This window comes from Emiliania huxleyi (assembly GCF_000372725.1).
Source record: "Emiliania huxleyi CCMP1516 chromosome Unknown EMIHUscaffold_156, whole genome shotgun sequence".
Classification (NCBI taxonomy): domain Eukaryota; phylum Haptophyta; order Isochrysidales; family Noelaerhabdaceae; genus Emiliania; species Emiliania huxleyi.
In genome coordinates, this window is record NW_005201025.1 from 327,152 (window position 1) to 328,775 (window position 1,624).

General features: G+C 67.9%; 1 protein-coding gene across 1 annotated transcript; it reads right to left on the reverse strand.

The window, feature by feature from the left end:
* Window positions 1-579: 579 nt before the first annotated feature.
* On the reverse strand, window positions 580-1,502 carry EMIHUDRAFT_111746 (hypothetical protein; the record flags this gene model as incomplete). Its single annotated transcript, XM_005785985.1, has 2 exons — window positions 580-1,314; window positions 1,344-1,502. The coding sequence occupies 2 exons, from the start codon at window positions 1,500-1,502 to the stop codon at window positions 580-582; spliced, it is 894 nt and encodes a 297-aa protein (XP_005786042.1).
* Between the last annotated feature and the right edge of the window lie 122 nt (window positions 1,503-1,624).

A 1,624-nucleotide genomic window follows, 5' to 3' on the forward strand; every position in this document is an offset into this window, starting at 1 on the left:
CTCGCATGTATGAGGGCAAGACCTTGCCCTTCGTGCGCAGTGGCCACGTGAATCTGGGGGCATGGGTGGACGCGGAGGCGGCACTGGCACCGCTCAAGAGGATCAAGGAGCACGTGTGGGCATCGGGCTGCAACGTGCACTATGGCGAGCAGCTACAGGTGACACGCGAGCAGATCCGTAACGCCCCCGTGGAGATCTACAGGGGATTGCTCAACCAGTCAAGGTACGCCAATGATGAGGTCTCGCACTACATCGAACGTTTGTGGGGGCCTCTGATGTGCGCGCAGCATCCTAGTGGGAGTGAACGCGGCGGCGCCGGGCGTGGTGGACGCAGCAGCCTGGCTTAGGCCAGAGATAATATCTAGGATCGTAAACTTACTGATTCTTTTTTTTAATCGGCGGCGCCTCAGGCCTGCTGCAGCCGCAGGTGGCACAAAAAATCCGACAATTGAGAATTTGGGCGCAGGTTTTCAGGCCCTTGGGTTGTCTATTTTCTTTCCTTCTTTCTTTCTTTCGCCTGTGCGGCCCGTACTCCACCTACCGTACTGAACTCTCCTCGCCGGCGGACAAAACGTACGATCAAAAGCTCGAGGAGCCGTCGATCCGTCTGAACGCGTCGGCGACGCGCTTAAACGCGTCCGCGGCTCCTCGCTGGCTGCACTTGTCCGGGTGCAGCAGCCGGGCGAGGACGTAGTAGCGCTGCCGCGCCGCTCCGCGGTCGTGCCCCGTGAGGCCCAGCACCGCCCACGCGCTGGCGTCGCGGTCAAGCGCGAGCAGCCGCTCGCACTCGGCCGCCGCGTCCGTCGGGCTGGGCCCCGGGTCCCGGCTGCCGTAGTAGCTGCTCGCCGCCCTCTGCAGCAGGTCGCGCTGCCCCTTGAGCTTGCACTCGCAGCAGGAGTGCGGCCCCACCAGCTTGGCGTTGTAGGCGCCGGCGTTCAGCAGCTCCGACTTGCCGATCCTCACGCGGTTGCGTCCGCCTTCGGTGTGGTTGAAGAGCCGCTCGCTGGTCTGCCACCGGTGACCCAGCCGGCAGCAAAAGGTGAGCTTAAAGACACCGCCGCCACCCGCGATCGGCAGCGAGGCCATCGGCACTCGGGCCTGGCCCCCGCCGCGCGGCCCCCGGAGCAGCACGCAGCCCTGCCTGCCCGAGGTCGTCCCGGTGGGGTATAGCCAGGCGGGATGGCCGCTTCCGTACGCGAAGGGCTGGGCCACGTGGTGGCCCTTGCCCCGGATGCAGAGCGCGTGGTGCTCGCACTGCCCGCTCCGCGGCACGAACTCGGCCGACTCGCACGCGACGCCCGCCTCGAGGAGCACCTTTTGGCCGAGGTCGGCCGCCTGCTCACAGGATGCGCGGGGTGAGGGGAGGCGCACCCCTTCGGGCTCGGCTTGGCGCCTCTCGGCCGGAGATCGGCCGCCTCGCAGACCGGGCACGCCGCGTCCGAGTTGGTCCAGCGCGCCGACGCGCGCGAGGCCTGCGACTGCCGTCGCTGCACCTGAGCCATCAGGCACTGCACGCTCGCGCCGAACCGGTGCCCCGCCCGGCACTCCCACTCCACGACGCGGCGCTCGGCGACCCGCGCCGCCGCCTCCTCGCCGGCGAGGGCGCCTTCCAAATCTGGCGCCC